At 42.3% G+C, this 21,507-nt stretch overlaps 1 protein-coding gene across 1 annotated transcript; it reads right to left on the bottom strand.

The window, feature by feature from the left end:
- Positions 1 to 1,766: 1,766 nt before the first annotated feature.
- Positions 1,767 to 21,160, bottom strand: dgcr8 (DGCR8 microprocessor complex subunit). The gene is made up of 14 exons (XM_007901783.2): positions 21,057 to 21,160; positions 18,021 to 19,029; positions 16,349 to 16,511; positions 15,727 to 15,869; positions 15,058 to 15,406; positions 14,454 to 14,651; positions 11,637 to 11,738; positions 9,923 to 10,021; positions 9,470 to 9,552; positions 6,409 to 6,509; positions 5,721 to 5,827; positions 4,267 to 4,394; positions 3,588 to 3,701; positions 1,767 to 3,199 (listed from the first exon to the last, which is right to left on the bottom strand). The coding sequence occupies exons 2-14, from the start codon at positions 18,720 to 18,722 to the stop codon at positions 3,116 to 3,118; spliced, it is 2,373 nt and encodes a 790-aa protein (XP_007899974.2). The 5' UTR covers positions 18,723 to 19,029; positions 21,057 to 21,160; the 3' UTR covers positions 1,767 to 3,115.
- Positions 21,161 to 21,507: the final 347 nt, after the last annotated feature.

Below are 21,507 nucleotides of genomic sequence, written 5' to 3'. Positions count from 1 at the left end.
TAAAGTGTAGTGACTATATTTTGTGAGCGAATTGCGGCAGCCAATTGGCACAGCAGTGTCCCACAAACAGTCGTGGATTGAGTGACCAAATGATTATTTATTTTTTGAAGGGATTGTTGTATGAATGTTAAATGAATTTTTGTATCAGAATCCTGAAACAAACTGATTTGAGCAATTTAGCTCATTTCAGGCAAACTGGCTGCTCCTTCCTATACTGTAATTCCATTTACACAATGATGCAACTAAGATGCAAATAAGATGAAATGATCCACTGTGCCCAAATCCAAAGCTAAAACCCATAATCACATGAACAATAAGAGGTTTCCAATGAATCAAAAAAGGTAGTCAAATAATCCCTTACTTCATGATTACCTTCTTTCTATGCAGCAAAATTGGTTGATGGTTTAAATTTTTGGGAGGGAAAGAGACCCACACTGAATATAATGTACTATATCAAGTTACAATTGTACACACGCACACAACTATCAATGTTAAACATACAAAATGAATCAGGATTAAGGTAAGACAACTAGTTTTCGCTTCGTTCACACTCTTTAAGTTGATCAATACGCCGAGAATTAAAATTCTCAACACCAAAATCTGTACTCTATAATAATCGCAGCAGCACTTGTGCTTATGTGCAAAGGCAAGAAAAGTTGCATTCAACAGAGAAAAGTAGTAACACATTTAAAAAAAACACACCCAAAATAATTCACAAAATGACAGTGCACAGCAGTTTAAATATAAGTTTTTGTTCCAGCAGTTATTGCATTTTATTCTCTTTTTTTGTTTCCCCCTCTCTATGCCACTGAAGAAGCCTGCAGCAAGCATTTTTTTTTATTAAAAAAAGAAAGGTATTAGTTTGTCAGTTTGCATAAGACACTATTATTAAGCTTTGGTTCACATTACCAAGAGTGCACTGCAGTGAGTCATGGTACTTGGTTTCCTTCAGGTTGTTGGCCTGGTTTGATATTTGAGGTAAAACTAAGTTGTGATAAGGACGGCAACTTCCCAACACAAAGCAAGCGTAAGACAAGGAACTAATTCAAGCTTCGACAGTAAACTCTGGATTCCTCCACCCTGGCTTAGCCGGTCATTGCCACTGCAGTCGCCAGCCGTGCTGCCAATATCCCGGCTTCTTCCCAAGCAAAATGTTACTAAGGGGCTCACTTTACTGGTCACTCTGTTTAACAACTGACTAGTCGCAATCTAGAGATTCTTGTATGTATTGTAATTACAATGTAAAATTGATTGGGTGACTGGTCCTATATCTAAGATGCCTTGCACCGCCCTATCCTGTGACTGATGGGGACGGGAGTTAATGTCACGGCACTCCAAAAGAACAGAAGCCTCTGCAATCCATCCGAGCAACTTTTGTACCCAATCTCCGCGAGCACATCCAGCAGTCACAGCGCCCGCTTGTGGCCGAGGAGGACCTATGCGTAACTCGCCACTCCAGATAATTAGTCGCTGTGCCCCATTTCCCTTGGAAGCAATGTTATCCAGAGTTTACTGTATTTCATAAACTCCATATCTGTTCCTGGTAATAATTTAACAGTGGGCAGAGGAGCAGTATATCCTTACACCAAACTTGGTATTTATTTATATATTTTTTTTACTTCTAGCAGTGGCAGAAATCAAACCTGTTCATTTGCATCAATGATTTGTTCCAGCTAAAAAAAACAGTGGGCCAGACTACATTTAAAAATATAAAAATCAATGAATACTTACACAACCTTAATTATTATAATAAAGCACCTACTGTACTATAACCTCTCCCTCCCCCCAACAAAAAAAAATACTGACTAAAAGAAGATGCAACTGTTCAAACTGTCATGACCTGGCACTGAATGTAACATTGCGAAGCAGAACCAGAGAGAAAGACACAGAATGGCGACAATCCAGCTCCCTATACATTTCCACAGCTGAACGTCAGTTTGGCACTGGTTACCAGACGCTGTACCTATCGCCACACAAAGAAATACATATTCCTATTTATCTGCCGGACGACAACAACAGAACTTTAGAGTAAGACAAATACTGCAAGCTCTTCAACAGGATTCTTGTAGTCTCAGCGTGCATAATTTTTTTTAAAAAAAAACGAAAGAGGATCCACAGTTTCCGTCCACTGACGGATAAAAATTATGCACATTGACAGTGTCCTTAAATCAGTCACACCACAGGTACGACAGTGTATTTAAAAGCCATTGTGTGTTCACGTATTAAGAGACCATGATAGTTAGTGTTTCGCTTGACAATTTACGAGCGATTCAGTTTACCAGCGTATATAATTGAACGGTTCAGTCAAACGCCAGTATCTCAGCTCTCAATTCAAAAATGATGTGGCCTGCCCACTTCACAGGATCTCCGCAATACAAACACCACACGTTTCTCCACTGACGGCTAACTAAAGTACCACTTCATCAAAACAGAGATTACTGATAAAGTTCCATGATAAACTGAGTTAAAAATCAGTACACAAAAGTAAATGCTCATTTTCAGAAGAAATAACTTAAAAGACTGTGACCATTGAAAGCACTCCCCACTGGCACTATCTCACACGTAAACAATGAAAAGTAGAACTCAACATCTTCCAGCAAGTCGCCCTTACACGGCAATAGGATTTCATTGAAACACAGATCAGTGCACAATGACATCCTAAACTACTGTTCCAAAGCTGGCCAAATATGAGCAGAAATCATTATCAACCCATTAAATCTACTTTGAAGTTGAATTGATAGATCCATTTAAAATTTGCACACAGGTCTAGGAGGAGGGGGCAGAACATCCATAAGAATTCTCAATCTACCTTCAGCCTTAATTCTTTAAAATATATCATTTCCCGTTGGAGGTAAAGTTTGGAGTTCAATAGTATTGCCCATTATTGTTGTAATGCAAAACACTAATGCATAATCAAGAGTAATTGGAGGAGGCTGTGCGTGTGTGTCTGCCTGTGTGTGAATGTGTGTTTGTGTGTGTCTGGAGGGTAAGGATGGTGGGTTAAAAAGTGTTTGCATTTTGCAGCGTAACATGTTCTTTCTCAGTGAGAAGGTAAAGATAATAGTTGAGATGGAGTTTCTCCAGTACATTATTGCTCTCCCGGTTTGCAGTGCTTTTACACGTCAACAGTACAGAGAGGTTCGCTGCCCGGCTGGGCCGATTCCATGATCGTCATCTTCGGCTTCTTGCGAGTTTCCTCCTTTTAAAAAAAAGAGTAAGTTAAAGGAAAATATCATATTAAGAATCTAAATCTACAAGATGTATATAAAAAAAACTAACATCACAACAGAAATGGAAATTTAATAATAATAATTGCATGTGATGCAGCGCCTTATCACGATGTTGAGACATCTCAAAGCACTTTGATGGACTGTATATGTTGTGGGCAAAATTTGTTACATTTTGGTCTGTGTTGGCTGGTGTACACAGGTCAATATTATAGTTTAACTATTAAACTAATAATAGAATAATCCTTGCATTTTATATAGCACCTTGTCACGTCGTTGAGACGTCTCAAAGCGCTTCACAGAATATACTGTGAAGTGAATCGATGGTATATTTTGTGGACGAAACCTTCGCAGCCTTACCCTGTCCCGCGCCAGTTTCTTCATCTCGTCTCTCAGCTTGTTCAGAATGTGCAGGTTCGGCTTGTTCTTTTTGGCAAACTGCTGTAGCTCAATCACACTTTTATCAGACATTTCCTGCACAGTGTTTAAAAAAGTAAAATACACACATTTGAAAGAGAAAGGAGAAAGACATGCAAAAGTCTGATGCATTTTGGGGGGGTGGGGGTGGGAAGTGAAAGAGAAAGAGCTGTGCAGAATTTACCAAGCTCTGGTTTTCTCATCCACTGATGGGGAACCCGGGTTTAACCCTATTGATTGAAGTGGTGTTGCAATAGTAATCCTGCTGTAATAATTAATAATCCTTGCATTTGATATCGGTCTTTATCACGTCTCTTCAAGACGTCTCAAAGCGCTTCACAGGATATACTATAAAGTGAATTGACTGTATATTTGTGGGCGAAATGTGGCAGCCAATTGCGCACAGCAGCGTCCCACAAACGGTCGTGGATTGAGTGAATATTTTCATTTTTTAATATTTTAGTTTTTTAAAAATTGGTCCATGTGAGTGTGGGGTGAAGGAGGAGTTATTCCCCTCAAAAAGATGGCCTCATTCCCACAACTCCAAGCTTTACATCAACCACAGACAGCATGTGTGAGCAAGCTTCCTCAGAAACATGACCAGCTCCCCATGTTAGTTTACCTGTTTGACCAGTTTATTGCTTTCCCTGCCATACATGCGTAGAAGTGACCCCCAGTTCTTCACATGAGGATGTAATAACTGTAGGATTTTCTGTGATGCCAGCTGCTTCCCCACTCGTTTGTTCTTACCTGAAAAATTAATGTATTTTGTACGACAGTGTTTTAAAAGTGCTGACATGTTACCCCTTTCTTTTCCAGATAGGCAGATTAATATTAATAATCCTTGCATTATATAGCACCTTATGTCGCGAAGACGTGATAAGGCGCTATATCAAATCCAACGATTATTATTATGAGTGGATTGACTGTATATTTTGAACGACAAATGTACACATTGGTCTGTGACCATGAAAGCAAAATTAGATTCTAATGCTGTACAAATACAGTAATCCACAAATACTCAAAAGGGACCAATAGATTGGGAACTGTAACTCACGAGACTTTAGCTGTTACACTGCCACAATCCACCACAGAAATGTTATATGTAACTGACAGAAGGAAAGGCAATTAGAATAAACGTTCCCCAACAGCAAGTAAAAGGGAAAGTAAAGCAACGATTGCGCCTGGGTACCATTTACAGATTAACTTGTTATGGTAGGATTCAGCCTCTAATTGCTTTTGAAGAACAATGAATATGCTGCTAAAACCACAGTCTAAATTCCAGGACAATTATCTTTTATAATTGGAGTAAAACTATATTATCATGAGAGGTATAGATTTCCCCTCGTATGTCAATTCTTCCAGGTCACCGGCCAAAAACATAAATAAATAACAACTATTTGCATTTACACAGCGCCCCTCAGGCAGGATAGCGCCCCAGAGCGTTCGACAGTGGCAGAGCACAATGCCGTACATCAAATAAAAGCAAGGCGTCAGGAACACTTCCCATTTGTATGACAATTGCCCCTCAGAGAGATGGCATTATTACAACAACTTCCCACAATGATTTTGCTGAAAACCAGGATGAGTCTATCACTCCCTGCAATGCTGCTCTGGTTTCCCGCAGTATCTTGCAGCAGTGTTCATGCTATTGATTGATTACCCTCTGCTTGGCAATGATCGACACAATAGGAAACAAATACCTTCAGAATCACTGGGATATTACCAGTCATTTAAAGCTGACTTACTTTCAATATGCTCTTCCGCTTCGCCTCACCCTCTGTTTATATTAATTTTTGAAGATGTTGTAACTTAAGAGAGTTAGAAGGTTACAGCTGAGTGATTACAGCATTCATTAATAACAACAACTTGCACTTAAACAGCGCCCCTCACGCTTAGTAGGGTTCCAGACAGTGGCGAGCACGACGCCGAGCCAAGGGGAGGGGGGATGTAACCCTACATGGTCGAAGAGGAAGGTCTGAAGGACGACATGAACTACAAAAGTTCAACAATTTGAAGACAATATAGAGAATAATTGACATGTTTCACACATTGACAAGACAAAGGAAAACTTACACCAGCCTCTGACTGTGTGTTTGCCACAGGTCATGACGTATTCGCTTTTCTGGTTTTTACCAGGAATGACCTCAAACTTGATGGTGGTGTCACCCATTCCATGGTTTCTGAAAACAAAGTCAATCCAGCATTAACCGTCACGGTAACAGACTTTCGATTTAATAACATGGACCTCACAAAAGAATATAAACTGTATCCAACATCTCCTCCAACAGAACTCAAATGAAAGCCAGTAATACAGTACACAGGATTTTAAGTTGTTCCAAATTTCCAATTAGAATGTCGCGTTCTACACATATAAAGTAGGTAGTGACAGAGAAACTATTTCCTCTGGAGTGTGGGGGAATCCAGAACAAGGGGGCATCATCTTAAAATTAGAGTCCAAATTTTTTTTGGGTTGCAAAGGCTGGTGGAAATCTGGAACTCTCTCTCTCCCCCAAAAGGCTGTGGATTATGGCTGGATCCATTCACATTTTCAAGTCTGATTGTGGGTAGATGTTTGTCAGGTCAGGGGATCAAATGATATGGGGCAATGGTGGATAATTGGAGTTGAGGTACAGATCAGCCATGAACTAATAGAATGTTGGAACAGGCTCGACGGGCTGAATGGCCTCCTCCTGTTCCTAAAGTCCTAAACAGCTGAAGTCATAAAGCTGCTTCCAGCCAGCAGGCGATCCTATGGACTTACCTTTTAAGGCACTCATGGAGAATTTGATACGGTGACAACAGTCCAGCCTTATTGGTCAATTCATATACCCGCGAGTCCTCAATACTGATGTGGTTGAAGTACTAAAACACAAAAGAGGGCCATCAGCAATGCAGAAAACTAAATCACAAGTTTTTTTCTGATAATCGCTCGCCTTTTGAAACAACAAATGCAGCGAATTACAACTGAGCAGAAACACAGCAATCAATACGTTTGGTGATGTGACCACCAGATGGCATTGGCGATTCATGTCTATCGAGCAAAACAAATGCGAGACAAAGAGACCAGAATTAAACACCCACCAATACACAATACACTGCAGGGCTGTAATTATCAAAGCATTCAGCACCACTATGGAACAAACAGCACTTTTTGACAACTATTTGCATAGCAGAACCTTTACTGACATTTGCCCTCTAATGGTTTTATCACTTCATTTGTACGAATGTCAACCAAACAAGACAGACCTTTTTACATACAACAACTAATGCATTTCCTGCTCGACAGCAACACAAGCACTCGCCCTGTTGCACCGTCACTTCACCATCTCTGAACCGAAGACAGCAAAGCAACGGGAATATAGGACACATTTTAAAACAGAATATGGGAGCAATTCACGTCTACGTCAGTGAAGAAAACAAGGGTGTGACTGGCAAAGGTTTGCCCACTCTGTCGTGCTCCAAGGCAGTCATATGAATTATGCAATGCTGCATACGAGCACTTGATTTGCTTTAGAACACAAATGTGCTAATGAGAATAATTTTCTGAAATTGTAAAGTAAGTTGCAATAACTGGCATTTGTGCCTCACAGACAGCAGCACTGCCTTCCTTCAGAGGGTCTGACATAAATTAAATAAAGGCATCTCAATGGTAATGCTGCTGTCAAACCTCTCTATATGCAAAACAACCAGCCTCGTTGTTTGTGCATTACAGTGAAATTCTGATAACTGGCTCCTGGGATAAGTAGTCACTCCCTCAATATCCTGACTATGCAAAGTACTTTCTGATACTGTGGCGTGGTTAACTAGTCACCTCTGATAGGTAATCATTCGATCTATTTGGGGTCGATGAGTTATCAGCGTTTCACTGTATATACTTGGTATCAACATCACCTCAGCTTAACAAACATTAAAAGATCTGGGTTACTTATTAAATCATTCAAAGCTACTCTGTTACTATGGCAGTCCATTAATGTCCCAGTTTCCTATTAGCAAAGTTAAATGACAAGGGAATAGTGTGCGCCTGTTGGCGGGGGGGGGGGTCACAGGAGTCCTAGATCACAGTACTTTCTCTTTTCCCTCCCACACCACCACCAACTGTATCAGAAATTATGTTATTTTGAAATTCCTTGATTTACTGAGACCTAGTAAATTACTGTTCTGGCTTTTGTCCCACTTCAGGCTACTCGAATCACAGCAGGTTGAGAGGAAGACCCCGGTCGATGAACATAAGCTCCATTAGTTTCAACTGATGGCCAACACTGCGGACAGGCCTGGGAGTCGATTCAAAACCGATTGTTCCAGGGGTCCGATCTACCTACTCAAAGCAGTTCACAGACTGGTGCTGTTCCTCCAGGTTCAGGCAGCTTTGCATCTGCTCCCAAGCCAGTCGATGTGCTGAACCTCAGGAAAGTAAACACTCCCGGACATACCCAGTTCTTCCCTATCAACGGCAGCAGAGCGGGCGAACAGGAACCGAAAATGATAGGATTTATACCTGCAGTGTTCTGTCTGATGTAAAGATTTTCCCTTTTAAATAAAAGTAATTGGCAATTAGTTATAACACTTCCATAAGTTATGCACTGTATATTTTGTGAGTGAAACACAGCAGCCAACTGTGCACAGCAGTGTCCCACAGACATTTGTGGATTGAGTGACCAAATTATCCTTATTTATTTATTTATTGAAGGGATTATTACCTCCGGAAAGCAATCCACCAATCGACAAACAACCAGGTTTCTGCTTACTACTAGGTAAACAGAGGCTTGAGGAGTAAGAAAACTGGCCCTCACAGGAATCGAACCCAGGTTCTCTCGCTCGCGAGGTGATTGCTCTAACCACTACACTACAGGACTCTACGATGTACCCAGACTCTTGTGCCACACGTGGCCACGCTCCACAGCCCTCCCAATTCACCCCCTTCGCACTCAAGCTCTTTACACATCCTGAAAAACAACCCAAAACATGCCCAGCATTTCCAAAACAACATTTGCTATTCTTCAGGTGTTGACATTTCAGAAGAGTGCTGAACGGTGGTGGCACATAATCAGGCAGATGGAGACAAGAGACCTGACTAACTACAAAGGAAAACTTCAAACACTCCCAATAAAACACATCAAACAGCATTCACCCGCTAATCAAGGGATTTACTGAAACTCTTGCGTGCCTTTATAACAAGATTACTCCCTCGGACTAGGTAGTTCAATTTACCTAAAGCTGATGGAGTTTCTAAATACAATACAGAGAGAACCATGAATGACGACAGCAATTACTCCAGACTTTACAGCCTTGAAAAGCAGCACTTGACAGTGTGTGTTAACAGATTCTTACTTTTTATTCACAAGTTGCAAGACATCACTCGAGAAGATAAAAATCAAACATCATTTGCGGCATTGAATTTGGTCTATACAGACCCCCAGCACTGCGTGCAATATTAATAATATTAGTACTATATTGTACGCAACTTGTGAAAATCTGCTCCTTCTTTCATCTCAGGAGTGATGGGAGTAGAAGATGATGAAGACTACTTTTACTAAAAATCAGTTATTTGAGATTAAGACTGATATAACCTAAATAATAAACAATCTCACTGAAGTATACAAAAAACTACAGAAACTGCTTGCCCTTTTATCAAGCAGTAGGAGAGAAAGATTTCCTCTCCACCCCCCAGTGTCCATCACCAGGTTCCTAAACCAAGGAAAGCAATCTACAGGTGTTATCAGGACAAACCACACTTAATGCTTCACATGAGAGAAACACACATAAAAAGGGCAAAGCGCAAGAACAAGAAAGAGAGGAACAAATGTAACACCATCACCACTCACCTCTAGTTCATCAGTGTCTTTGGGCTTCTCATCAGAGGTTTGTTTGACAAAGTCAGGAATGAGGATTTCCAGAGTGGCACGAGCTGAGAAAACAGACATTACATATTTTAACTGAAATTTTACACTGGGGTTGTGTCAACAATGCAATAACAAAATTACATTTGTAAAGCAGCTTTCGGGGAGAGGACGTCCCAAAGCGCTGAACACTCAGGGATCAGGACTCAAGCGTGGGAGGGAGGGGTCAGGGTTGGGATGAGGGAGGGTAGAGAAGCAGAGAGCGGCTGAAGACACGGCTGAAAAGGAGAGCCTTGAGTCGTGCCTTGAAAGCAACTACAATCTTCCACATTGTAACCATTTAGATAACAAGATCATCTCATTATGAAAGAGCAAAGTTTGTGTGTAGTTAATGGAGACGCAACACAAATTTAAGTTAAAATAAAGAGCAGTAAATACCAGCTTTATTCTTGGCAAGTTTTTTGCTGCTGGCGGTTCCTGTACCGTATGTCACTCCGTCAATAACGACTGAGGCACCGAAAGGCTCACTGGGATTTTCTGAAATAAAAATAATAATCCTTGCATTTGATAAAGCGTCTTATCACGTCTTCGAGACATCTCAAAGCGTTTCACAGAATACACTGTAAAGAGGATTGACTGTGTATTTTGTGGGTGATAAAAAATTCACGTCTGCATGAAAGAAAACATCAACCAAAATAAATAACACTTTGTAGAATCTAAAAAGCATAAAACTAAGACAACTATTTTGTTAAGGCTTGTGATGAAGAATGTTTCAGCAATTCTGCTCTTTGGGGATATCTTCAGATTACAATTTCTAAAACAAATTGTGTAAAATGTAAGAAAACAAAGAGTTTAGGCATATTTATAACAACCATCACACTTCGATATTGGACACTGAATGTCTCAAAACACTTCAAAGTTTACCACAAAGTGCTGTGACCATTTGTAGGCAAACCCAACAGCTAATTATGAGTACAGCAATGTGTCAAACAGCCATAAAGCGAATGGCCAATTTTTTAAATTGTTGACCAGGACACAGGGAGAAACTCTCTAGAAATAAAGAGATTGTGGTAAAATCTTACAAAAAAGTTACTTAAAACAATGTATTTGATTCCATTCTGCAAAGTTGTGCTGATAATAACAATCCTTGCATTTGATATAGCGCTTTTCACGTCTTATGTCTCAAAGCGCTTCACAGAATAATAATAATAATCCTTGCATTTGATATAGCGCTTTTCACGTCGGCAGGACGTCCCAAAGCGTTTCACAGAATACACTGTAAAGTGAGTTGACTGTATATTTGTGGGTGAAACGCGGCAGCCAATTGCACACAGCAGCGTCCCCACAAACAGTCGTGGATTGAAGCGACCAATTCATTATTTTTTTCTTGAGGAATTATTATGAGGCGTGTGGAGTAAAGAAATTTGCCCAAGGTTTCACCACGCTGGGAATCAAACCCAGGTCTCTCGCTTGAGAGGCGAATGCTCTAACCACTGAGCTACAGGACTCCACAAATATTCTAAGGAATTCTAAAATAGGCACAAAAAAAGATCTTTTCTCTATCCCAAAAGTCGATGAACGCACCTCTGATAACTCAGCACTCACTGGACATTTCACTAGAGTCTAGTCTAGACTATTAATCTCAAGACCCAATATTGGGCTTTGAGCTCACATCCTTCTAACCCAGAAGTGAGGGAGGAGCAATTCCAACTGAGCCACACTGACATCCCAAAATACTAGAAAATCAGCACCATTTAAACATTCCATTAACCAAAGCAGTTGTTTTCTTTAAAATAGGCAAGACACGTTAAATGTTGTTTAAATGATGTTGGCTCTACAGCAAAACTCCCCCTTCACATGAGTTGAAGACAGCAGTTGGACGCTGAAAAGAAGACCGCAAAGGGTCTATCACGCCAACAACAACAACTTACATTTACACAATGCCTTTCATGTCAGGAGGACGTCTCAAGGTGCTGGACAGTCAAGGACTTGCACCAAAAGGACCAATTAGGCTACTTTGCAAACAAGTCACACTGGGGAGGCTGATAATTAAATCAGTCTTTGAGAACACAGCAGTCATGGTTACCTCCTCTCCCCGTTAAAGGTGGAGAATATTTGAATATTCTTACGCTCATTAAAAAAATACACTTACCACATTCAAAAAAATTGTAAACAGGGCGAACCTTTAGGACCCGTTGCATATATTCGTGCAGTATGCAAACTTCTGATTTTCCATTTGGATTAATGACAAATTCTAAATACAAAACGAAAACACGTGAAATCAGAAAATGTCTGGCATGAGTGGTTTGGGACCTTTTTGCAACTTGTTCTCAAGATATTAACATTTTATTAACTGCAATACAACACCAAGATTAAGGGTACATTAATCAATTATATTGTGAAACAAATCACACAATTGATAAATGGCTTCAACCCATCCTATTAAATTTCCATTAAAATGGCTCATCCAGTAATGATGATTAATAAAACGTATAAAAACAGTAAAAATGCTATTTCTTCTCTAATTTCTAAAGGTTCATTGTTAGTTTGTCTTTTTAATGAACTTCAATTCCCAACTGATCAGTTAAGGTCATTCTGTACATATTCTGTAACAACTCTTGAAAGCTTACACTCTTACACTCACACTGTGAATTATTGCTAGTCGCCTGCACAAACCACAGGCAATGGGTAGAAAACACAAAGCATCATCATTGCAAACCTCAGTATTCTGCATTTGGCCTTTGAGCCAAACACTATTTTGTTTTTTTTAAAACTCAGACCTTTATTTATTCCCTCTTTGTATCTCTCTGGAATTATAGCACGCGACAATTTGCACAAACTCTCCGGAGGGAAAGGCAAGGGATCTGGAAGGGCCATCGACGTCACCCAAACAGCAGCCAATGTGATCATTCGCACACTGAGTGTAAGCCGAGCCAGTACGTTCCGAAAAGGAAAGGAATTAACAGGCTGATTTGAGTCACTCTCAAACAACAGCTCTCAGCTGCTTGCTGCTTTGAAAGAGGAATTGTTTGGGGACGCAGGAATAAGCTGCTGGCCTGTTTCCCACCATTTCTCTCTCCGTGTTTCCTCCCAAGAAGAAAACGTTACCTAACATTTGGACGGGGATAGAAGCTAACATTCCACTGGCCCCAAACCCAGCTGATGACTAACTATCTTCTTTCTGTTGGCTATTTATATTGGCATATTGTGGTGTTGAAGGCACAGTTCTCATTTGGCTCAGACTCCTGTGCTCTTCTGTTCATTTCTGTAATTGAATTTGGAAGGGATCAGCAGTGCTCAGTGACACTGATTACAGGTCTCAACATTGGCAGTTTATGCATCCACTTCACAATCAGTGGGTCTTTTAAAGAAAATCTCAATAGATTCTAGATTAAAGCAATACTTTGCAGAGAGTTTTAAAAAGACTGTGCTTGCGAGTCTAAAATCCAATTACTGTTTCTAATAGGAACGTTAAGCTGAACACTAAATTAAAATGAAATCTTATTTAAACAATGCGTTGTTTTCCCCGCTGACAGTCAGTCCCCTGGAGATTCCTTTCCAGTGCAGAGGATTTACACTTAAAGAAGGATCAAGGATTACAATAATGAAAGAATCATCAACTAATTCGTAAGTTCTGAGTAGCACAGTAAATTTACATTATCAATGTGACCAGATTCAATTACAAACTACAGTAATCAAACATAAAAAGCATATTAATAATAATAATCCTTGCATTTGATACAGGCGCCTTATCACATCTTCAAGATGTCTCAAAAAGCTTCACAGGATACACTCTAAAAGTGAATTGACAGTCGTGCATTGAGTGAGCAAATTATTATTTATTATTATTTATTGTGGAGTAAGGAAAATTGCCTAAGGTTTCGCCATGACCAGGAGTCAAACCTAGGTCCTCTCGCTTGCGAGGCGAGTGCTCAAACCACTATGCTACAAGACTCCACTAATTTTATTTTAATCTTATTCTCCCCCAACCCCAAAAAGCACTTGCATGGTCTTTCAACCAAGCATAACTCAGGTACATTGAGCTTCACTGAAGGACAGACTGTCTTCCCTCTGGTTCTCTCACTGAGCTGTCAGCAGAAATTTGATGTCGCCAAACTTGAAGTTGGTTTCTTTAAAACAAGGTCCCAATGACTTCTGATCAATTTGCGGTTATCCCCAGGAAAATAGCCTCAATAGCTAGGTTTAAACTACACTATAAACAAATAGCTTCTAAGGTTATACTGCTATCTACAGCAGTTTAATAAAAACTTCATCGATTCAGTACACTGTCAAATAAAAGCCAGACCTTTAAATAGGAGAACAAAAGTGCCCAGTTCCCCAATGGTATTTATAAAATTACTAGAACTGCCACCAAGACATTTTCACCTCCAACATACAGCATTAAAATCCAATCACAAATTGTTCCACAGGAAAGAAAGAACTTGCATTTTACAGCACAAATTATGTCAAGAAGATTTGAAAGGGCACTGCGAAGTGTTTATGACCGTTTTGTAGGCAAATGTGTCAAATGTTACTGTGCCTGTTTTTGTAGGCAAATGTGGACCCATGGTAAATGACAAAAATATCTGGAGGGATTGTAGGCCAGGAGACCCGGAGAAACTCCCTTCTCATTTTGACGAATGTCAGGAGATTCTTTGACAACCACCATTTACTCAAATGGACATGGAACACAAATCTTTTTGTGAAAGGTGAACTAATACTCCACCCTGCAAAATAATACTTGTATTTGATACAGTACCTTAACACGTTGTTGAGATGTCTCAAAATGCTTCACTGAATATCCACAAAGCGAATTGACTGTATATTTTGTGGGCGAAACGCGGCAACCAATTGCGCACAGCAGTGTCCCACAAACAGTGGTGAAGCGAGCGACCACATTTTTGGGGTTACTTGATCCATGAAGTGAAGTCATAGCTAAACTGTGGAGAAATTAAAACACTGCCGATACCTTTTTTCGTTGGTGCATCCTGGACAGAAAGGGTGATCAGCTTCTGATTGGCGGGTAAGATGGGCCGCTCAGCTTCCGCCTGCTTCCGTTTCATCTCCCGATTAAACTGACGCCGCTCGGCCCAGGTCCTGAACTTCTTCACAGTCACTTGTTCAAAATCAAAGCGCTTCTCCAGGTATTTCTTGAAATCTTCGATATCTGAAAAATTGAGCAAAATCGCTTTAATTTATTGTATGCTGATAAGAAGTGAACAGGCTAGTAATAGTAATAATAATCCTTCTATTTGATATAGCACCTTAATACGTTGTTAAGATGTTCCAAAGTGCTTCACAGGATACATTGCAAAGTGAATTGACTGTATATTTTCTGCGTGAAACGCAGCAGCTAATATAATGAATGGCAAGACACAGAACCAAGGCCAAGCACTTGCAGACAGAGTGAGCGAGCTAAAGTGGGAGTTTTCACCACTCCCAGACTTCTGGGTTGTACACAAAATCCTTCTACAAAAGACTTCAGGGCGCAAGTTGCCTGCTTGCCTGGCAAATGAAACCCGAGAGGAAATAAAACGCAGAGAGAATGAGAGCAAACCTGTTAATGATCTTACCTATAGATTCCTCTTTGCATACTTCCACTTTAGCCTTCACCTGGCCAAGGGCACCCGGACAAAAGACTGCCATCGAGACCACTTGTTCCTCTGAAGATTTGGCGCTGATGGTACCCGAGCTGCCTTGAAGCACTGGGTTACCAACCATGTTGGGCTCAGTAGCTTTGCAACCTGGCTCCTCGCTTGTTTCTGTAGCTTTCGCCTCGGGCTTTTCTGGGGACAGTTTTCCATTTGTGGTCACTTTGGTTACCTCACCATTACTGGCCGCCGGGTTATTCTCCTTCTCCTCGTGGTCTCTCATTTTCATGTAATGTAGACAGGGAATGCTGCTCAGTGGCGGGTCGTGTTTCTGTACAAAATAACATCTTTCTTCTGGTAAAATATTCTGGACCCTTTCTCAGTCACAAGAGTCAAGGGAAGGGGTGGGGAGACAGAGAAAGAAGGGAAAAGAGGTAACATAAGGGTGCCAATGCTACTTGACACTGAAGCACCAGCACGGGACTGGCGACAACAAACTTTAGAAGCTACTTATTGGCAATCCTTGCAACGGCATTTGATAGAACGTTTGAAAGATTTGATTTGAAAGAGAAATATGAAGGGTGTGGGGGAAATTGATTGCTGCTGCAGGTAAAACATTGTGCTGTGTATAATATGTAACTGAACCCATACCCTGATGCTTCCGGTTCCTAGGAAATAAGGGCGTGACCAGGTGACCACCCTGGTCTCTCTGTGCAGGTAGACTGGAATTCCAGAGTTATGGAATGTCATGATCCAACCATCGGGCAGGGGTTCCGTTGGAGGACGGCCGCGATCTGCCACAATTAAGAAAACCCAACTGAATAAGGGAAACCCAAAAATAACAACTTGTATTAATATCGCACCTTCACGCAGGAGAGAGAGCGCCTCATACCAAAGAGAAGTCTCAACCGGGGATATCGATGGGGATAAAAAGGGTCGAAAATACCTTCAAGAAGAGTGGGCAGAATAAAATAAAGGAACAAAGCGGCACGTTTCGGGCAGGCTGCACTGCCAGTCACTGTTACTCCTCATTGCAACAATCTCGCACCTTTAAGCTCGATCGCGCCTTCAGTCGCCCTCCTACCACCACCCTCCCCGCCCTCCACCCTTACTGATCCCAGCTCGAGTCAAATCCCTGACCCTCCAGCACCTTGGGACGTCCTCCCGACGTGTAAAAGTCACTTGTTGTTAAACCACCAACACCAGGAGCGCTAAGCAATCACAAGTAAAGAAACAGAATTCAGACAGATCGCAGGTCTGAACAGTGACTGACTTTTGAGCACGGTTTTGATTTTGGTCATCATGGGCTGTACGCTGGTCTCCTCGTCAGACTGGTGGTCGCTTTCACCGGTCACCTCCTCTTCAACACGTTTCTTCTTCCTGGGAGGAGGGAGCACCGCCTCCAAAAGCGCATCCACGTCATTGTCAAAGTCATCCTGTAAAACACAGTGTTGGAGGCCGACCCACAATAACACTGCGAGGGGATCTAGACGGGGCTAGAATTGCATATGGACTTGAAAATGAACATTTGCAGGGCTGTGGGTTAAGAGTGGGAGAGTGGGACTAGTTGGTAGCTCTTTCAAAGAGCTGGCACAGGCACGATGGTCCAAATGTCCTCCTTCTGTGCTGTAAGATTCTATGAACTGAAGCTGCCGATCTATAAATCATGATGGCATCAGTTTTGTCGATTAACTGAAAGCTGAGATTGTCACAGAATGTCACACTGAGTCAATTCACTATGTTTGACAGCACTGTGTGTGTTCTTTCACTCAGTTACCCACCTCACAGCTTAAACAATGTGAGTTATGCTTACATCTGCAATCTATATATGGATAGAATCTTAACACTATAAAATAATTTTAAAAATAGTTTGACAGGTGTACTTTACCCAATCTTTAATAAACGAAAACCATGTTTAAAAACATGAGCCTGATTCTGAGCGACTGTAATATCATGAACACAATTTAAAGAGTCTTGTAACTACAAGGATATGAAATGTCTTATTTCATCTCTGGGTTTATAACTCAATAACATCACAAGGACTTCAATAAGATATTGGCACTTTTGTCATTTGGAAAAAAGTCTGGAATTTTCATTTCAAACGGTTACAATGAATGTATTTTGATGGGCTGTAGATAAGCATCAACAGAGAAAGCACACATTTTTTGCAGTTATTTACCACTAGACCTTACATTAAACAACTTGTAAACCTCGCCACGAAGATGCAATGGGTATTGATTTTCACACTTGCGTTGTCACACATCAGAGAGCTCCAGCCTGGGCAGCATGCCAACTCTGTAGTGAGCTTTATCTAATGCTCTGGTCAGTCTTCAGAGTTGGTTCATCCATACACACCTACAGATGGGTGGACACAACTCCGACCAACCAATTCATAGACAAGGATTGGCATCAGAACTATGGCGTAGTCTGCATTTCTGTTCATCCACACTACTGACAAGATGGACCACAGCTGGAGAAATAGAAGCTGAGCAGGGACGGAAGAACATCTTATGTAGAATAAAATCTGCCATTGTTTACTACAACGCAAACTGCTTCCACCCCCCCACCAAACTGCTGCTTGCTAACTATTTCAATGCCTTTATACCAGGTAGTATATCCCACACTGTGGATAGAAACATAAATGGGAAGCCATTAAACCTTTGAGAATAAACCACCTTAACGTTTCTATTCTTGAAAAAAAACCTACAAATACGCTGGTCAGAAATGACAAAACACGCAGGGTTCAAAATAATAACACCAACAACTTGCAGTTATATAGTGCCCTTCACATGGGGTAGCATCCCGGAGCGCTTAACAGTGGCGGAGCCTGACACTGAGCCGGTGGGGAGAGGGAAGGGGGTGGTGACAGTATACACACACACACAAAAGACAAATCCACATGCAAACACGTGTGCATGTGAGTATTTTGAACCCTGCTCACATACCTCGAAGGAATAACTCATGGCTTCCTCGTCCACGTGGTCCGGCTGAATGATCATTTCAGATTTGAAACCCGTTCCCTCTACATCATCCGTCTCGAAGTTTTCTGTAAAGTCTTCGAGCTCGTCAAGAACAGCAAACTCCACTTTTTTCTCTTGATTTTCTTCAATGTCTCGTTTGTCGATACTCTTACTACCAGTGCTAACTGATCCCACTGCTCTACTGTTCTCAAAAGGAGCCTCATGCAATTCTCCGTTCATGCTATTCCTTAACTCGGCGGCTTTCTGCCCAGACTTGACCCCAGTATAAACTACCTGCCTGTCTTTACTTTTAATGCTGTCGGTAAAGACAATACTGACTTTCACATCTTTAAGCAACTTAATATCGGGTGCAAATTTCGGAACAAGAGGTGCGTGACGTGCCGTTCTTGGGTTGTGTGGGCAGCTCCCTGATAATGCTGCCAACCGCTTGTTAAAGACAGTGGATCCCTGGTCTTGGCTGCAAGTGATAGAGTCCCCAGCGGGGCTGTCTGACAGTCCATCACCACCGCAGCCAACGTCCATAACCTCGGCCTCACTGGACGTTTGCAGGGGAGGTGGTGGAGGCGGCAAGTGTGGGGGTAGCGGTGGGGGACTGGGCTGGGTCTCCACACTCAGTGGTAATGCTGGCTCTTTGGGGAGAGGTGGCGAACTTCCAAACGGCTCCATCTTTCACAAACACTAACACACTAAACCGCAAAGAATCCTAGACAAATACAAGCTTACTCCAATACCCAACTAAAGAAGCCCTGAAGAATTCACCAGTCCAAGAGAATAGGTCGGATGATAGGGTCCTAATCAAAATATACAGATGATTCAGTTAAGCTGACTACATTGCTCTTTTCATTAATGTAGACAGCTTTTAGAATCACTGTCTCAATTATTGGAAATCACAATGCATTCAGCTTAATCAACGTCCACGATCAGATAGCGTTCATCATCTTGAGCTCTTGACACCATTTTCTGATGTTCACCACTGTAAAAAGAATAAAAAAAAGCAATCAACTGTTTCAACCTTGGGGCTCCCGAAGGGTCTCATCAGTTTGGATAAAATATCAACTAAAAACAGAAGCGACAACATTTGGGGTAGCTCGGATTTAGAATTTAACTTGATGAAATAGTTTCTGAGGGCCTGTAACACCGGATTAGTAAACATACAGCTCACTTTATCTGAACAGGAGTATACCGGCGCCTTAAAGCACACTAAACAGGACCAGAATTACAGCTCTCAGCCCAGCACACAATCATTTGAGTCGCACTTTAAAGGAATTTTTTTTTTAAAAAAAAGGTAGGTTAAAATAATTGGCGTAAGTAACATTAACTTGTCAAAACCATCCAAGTCAGTTGACTGGTTATTATATAACTCAAAATCGCTTCAGGCCATTTGCAGTCACAACCATTTTCTAGTACGTAAATAAATCACTTGAACCAACATTGTGGTAACAGGTTGTGATCATCACAAATACAGCAAAATAATTTAGCAGTTCAGAACACCGAATGCGACCTTCACAATAATTTTTTTCCAACTGTCCACTCATTCCGGGCTTTTTCTTTTTTTCAAAAAAAACCACACACACACACACACACACTAAGGTATCATTCATATCTCACCAGTTCATTCACATCGTTCATGACGCATTCCATACAGACCTATGCGTTTCACTCACTTGGGTTGCAAAGTTAGCTAAACTCCAGCAAACCGTATGAAAGCAGCGCTTTGCGGTCTCATAGCCTCTTTTGAAAGCAAAAGGGAAAAGCAAGATTCACTTGCAGCTAACTCACACGTGAAGGAAAGTATTATTATTATTATACACACACACACACACACCTTCAATATTTTCTGAGTGTAAACAATACATTTATTGTAGCTGGACATTCGAAGGTTTTTTGGGGGGATTTACAATTCTTTCAAGTTGGGGAGGGGGTAATAATAATAATAATAATAATCCTGGCATCTGATGTAGCGCCTTATCACGTCTCCGAGACGCTTCGAGGCGCCTCACGGTGTGAACACGCTGCGCGGTGGAGTGACTGTGCATTTGGTGGGAAGGGGGAACATTCTTCCTCTTTTAGAGAGAGGCGTCAGGTGTATAATAACTAAAGGAAAAGGGGAAAAGGAAAGGGAGGTGGTGTGGGGGGGGGGGGGGGGCAGGTTATTTAACCGAAACGCACACCTTGGCCCCTTGTGTATAAGGGCCACACACAGCTGCAGGAGAAGGGAAGAGAAGGGGTGGGAAGCCTTCCACACATTTTATTTTATTTTATTTATTTCCACTCAACTTCAGGCCCAAATATATATATATATATATATATTTATATTTATTTTTCACACACACACACACACACGCGCGCGCGCATACAGTATATACACATAACTATATAAGATAAGGATTATTATTAGATTATTGAGATATTACATACATATATATATATGTATAAACCCCTCGTTCACAACAAATAAAAATAAAACAAATACAACCGAAAAAAGCCTAACCGTGCGCCGTGCCAACACGGCACCTTATATAGATATAGATAGATATACATATATACTTCTGTTTAAACCTCTCCACCCGCACCGCGACCGCCGCCGGAGACAGAAAAAAAACACACACAACCCCGGAGGAGGCGCAGAGGTAAAAAAAAAGAAAATAAAAATAAAAACCGGCGGTGAGACCCGAGGGCCGCCGTAAAGTTTTGAGGCTGAGCTCAGCCGAGCAGCGGCTGAGGGGAGGGCTGGGGCTGGGGGGGGGGCTGGGGGAGGGCTGGGGGGAGCCGAGGCCTAAAGGCGAGGCCTTGTCGTCCTCCCCAGCCCCCGAGGAAGGCCCCGGGCGGGCGATGCGGGCTGGAGGCCCGGCTGCTGGTTTAGGCGAGAAGCGGGGGGTGGGGTGGGGTGTGTGTGTGTGTGAGGGGGTGCGGGGGACACCTGGCGCTTGTCTTTCCCTCCCTCTCCCCCTCTCTCTCTCTCTCTCCCTCGGCACCGGGATCAAAGGCAACCAACGCTACCGTTATACTCGGCTACATTTAAAACCGTGAGAGGATTCCATGGCGCCTCGCGCTCGGCTCCGCTGTCCTGTCCTGTCCCTCTCCTCCCGCTCCCGCGCCGTCCTGGCCCCCGCGCGCGCGCCGCCCCGACCCGCCACGCCCCGCCCCGCTCTCCCGGAAACCCACCAACCGCCGGCCGCGCTCGGCCTGAGTGACGGCGCGCTCCGCCTATCAGCACCGGGAAGGAAGAGCAGCGCGACCCGCCCCTGGCTGACGCGATGCTCACAGCGTGAGTGACGGCCCGCTCCACCTATCGACGAGGGCGCAGCAGCAATGTCCCGCCCCTCCCGCAAACGTCAATCACACGCTGTCTGCCCCCCCCGCCCCGCCCCGCCTTGGTTGGGAGGCGCCCCCTGTGGCTCGGGAGGTAAATGCACAGGGGCACAAGGTTGTAGGTTCAAATCCCCCCACC

The sequence above is a fragment of the Callorhinchus milii genome, unplaced genomic scaffold (genome assembly GCF_018977255.1).
Source record: "Callorhinchus milii isolate IMCB2004 unplaced genomic scaffold, IMCB_Cmil_1.0 Scaffold8, whole genome shotgun sequence".
Lineage (NCBI taxonomy): Eukaryota > Metazoa > Chordata > Chondrichthyes > Chimaeriformes > Callorhinchidae > Callorhinchus > Callorhinchus milii.
The sequence above is the reverse complement of the archived record's forward strand: the minus strand, read 5'-3'. Positions and strand labels throughout refer to the sequence as shown.